This window comes from Penaeus japonicus, unplaced genomic scaffold (assembly GCF_977035675.1).
Source record: "Penaeus japonicus unplaced genomic scaffold, GWHDUDI00000001_assembly GWHDUDI00000021, whole genome shotgun sequence".
Classification (NCBI taxonomy): domain Eukaryota; kingdom Metazoa; phylum Arthropoda; class Malacostraca; order Decapoda; family Penaeidae; genus Penaeus; species Penaeus japonicus.
The window spans coordinates 18,881,969-18,884,468 of record NW_028234423.1 but is presented as its reverse complement, the minus strand read 5'-3'; the positions used below and the strand labels follow the sequence as shown (position 1 = coordinate 18,884,468).

The window sequence follows — 2,500 nt, the reverse complement described above, 5'->3', positions numbered from 1 at the left end:
TCACAAAGAATGATTTCATTATAGTTTGGTCATTGTTGCACAGACACAAGGAAAACTCGTTTGACACAGCAATGGACTAAGAAGAGGGTAATATGTTACTCTTTGCCTAGCCCTTGTACTGTTTATTAGACCATACTATATGCCTGTCTGTAAGAATAACAAGTCCAATACCTTGAAGAAGGATATATTAACCCTCTCTGGACGGTTGGTACACTACGGTACCGCGCATTCAAGGCCCGTTTGCTGGGTGACGCCATACGGCGTCGTTTATTTAACTGAATTAGGCCTATGCGTTTGAGAGCCCCGGCATTGTAACATGCAAGGCTGGAATGCCCCCGTCGTGACTGGGTTAATGTAACAATTTTTTTTTTGTAAATTTATTGGCCTCAAGCTATCATAATGTAATAGCTAAAATCTGAATCATTGCTTGTCAAAATATATTTCTCAACAAAGTTGTAACAATTGAGCATACTTGAAAATACCCTTCTGAACAGTTAGCCAAACACAAGCTCAATAGCATGTGGAAAGTTAAATGGAACTCAACACAAAGAAAATACAACTCTGGGTAGATACATTATAAAATATATTCTTAGTTTGATCAAAAACACATTTTTATCATTTCATTCTATTGGAACCTGTCAGTTTCATATGAAGAGGTAGATTATGAAGCTTGTTCTGTGGGTCGTACTAGAATATCATGAATCTGTAATGAAATAAAACATTGATTATTGATATTATATATCATGCTTCCAGTTGAAAATATTTAGAACAGCATTTCAGATATAAATACCTATTATGAATATCTTATTTACCATGTTTATAAAATGGAGTGTATTCATACATATGAACATCATCAATTATCTCTGCTTATATAAAATTAAAAACATTTATTCATTTTCAGTTTTCACTAGCCCCCTGATTAAACAGGATTGAAAAAATGTAGGATTCTAATCATTTCATGTTTTGTATAGTAGTTATCATTATAAGGCCTTGACATTGCCTACTATGTTCACTGACTGCTATATCATCATAGCTGACAACTTATGTAAAATTTCACTTTCTCTGATATTCAATTTGCATTAAGGTCAGTGATAAATTGTAAAAAAATAATATCTCAAGACAATGAAGCTCGTTTCACAGGTTCTTGTTTTCGAGGTGCAGCTTTCTAAAATCAGCCTAAATCCTTGTCTTGCGATGAATTTATGGGAAAATGTTTGTCATCCCATGCCGCCAAGACCATGGAGAAAACATTCTCCTCGTCTATCTCATTTCTAACCCTTATTGACCTTACTCTCTCTCAAAATGGCTAATCAAAACAAATCTGGGAGAGCTTGTAAAATGGTTATTCCAAGAGAAAAGATTGATACCTGTGATAAATAAAAATATGGCAAATCATGCAATGTGGTGGAAAGAGAGCATGGGATGGGCATTGGTGTCTTATGTGGCTAATTTTAGTGAGTGTGTGTGTGTGTGTTGTGTGTGTGTCGGTCGGTGTGTGTGTGTGTGTGGTGTGAGTGTGTGGGTGTGTGACGAGTGTGTGTGAGTAGTGTGAGTGTGTGTGAGTGTGTGTGTGAGTGGGGTGGTATGGTGGTTGTGATGTGCGTGTGTGTGTGTGTTGGTGAGTGTGTGTGAGTGTGTGTGTGTTGGTCTGTGTGGTGTGATTTTGAGAGTGAGTGTGTGTGTGTGTGTGTGTGTGTGCTGTGTGGTGAGGGTGTGTGTGTGTGTGTGTTGTGAGTGGTTTGTGTGTGGTTGTGTGTGTGTGTGTGTGTGTGTGTGGGAGTGTTAGTGTGTGTGTGTGTCTGAGTGTCGTTTGTGTGGGTGTGTGTGTGTGTTGTGGGTGTGTGAGGGTGGAGTGTGTTTGTGGGTGTGTGTTGTGTGTGTGTGTGTGTGTGAGTCGTTGTAGTGGTGTGTGTGTGTGTGGTTAGTGGGTGTGTGTGGTGGGTGTGTTGTGTGTCGTTAGTTGTTGTGAGATTGAGAGTGATGTGTGTTTCGTGTGAGTGTGTTTTTGTGTGTGAGTGTGTGTGGGGGGTGGGGGGGGGGGGGGGGGGGGGGGGGGGGGGGGGTGAGGGTGTGAGAGAGTTAGTGTGTGAGTGTGGTACTCTCACTCTCACACTCTCATCTCTCCACACTCTCTCAATGTGTGTGTGTGTGTGTAGTGCTCAGTGAGTTGAGTGTGTGCTTTGTGTGAGTGTGAGACTAGTCAGTTGTGCTGTAGTGGTTGAGAGTGTGGGTGTGTATGTCTGAGGGTGTGTGTGTTGAGTGGGTTGTGGTGGAGTGTGTGTGTTTGGTGTGTGTGTGTGTCTTGTGAGTGTGTTATTGGGGTGTGAGTGTGTGGTGAGTGTGTGTGTGTGAGGTGTATGATAGGGAGTGTGTTTGTACTGTGGTTGAGAGTTTGTGTGTGTGAGTCTGTCAGTGGGTGAGTGGTGTGAGTATGAGGTGGTTGTATGTGGGGTTTGTGTGTGTGCTGTCGTGTTTGTGTGTGAATATTGAGTGGGGATTA

The 2,500-nt window shown here is 41.6% G+C and overlaps 1 protein-coding gene across 3 annotated transcripts in view; it reads right to left on the bottom strand.

Moving 5' to 3' along the window:
• Positions 1-562: 562 nt before the first annotated feature.
• The window catches only part of LOC122245754 (dehydrogenase/reductase SDR family member 11), a 15,352-nt gene continuing 13,414 nt past the window's right edge, over positions 563-2,500 (bottom strand). For all 3 annotated transcript variants that reach the window (XM_043003734.2, XM_043003733.2, XM_043003735.2), the window contains one exon: positions 563-703. In XM_043003734.2, the coding sequence (XP_042859668.1) occupies positions 662-703 (42 nt within the window). In that variant the 3' untranslated portion in view covers positions 563-661. The remainder of the gene's footprint in view (positions 704-2,500) is intronic.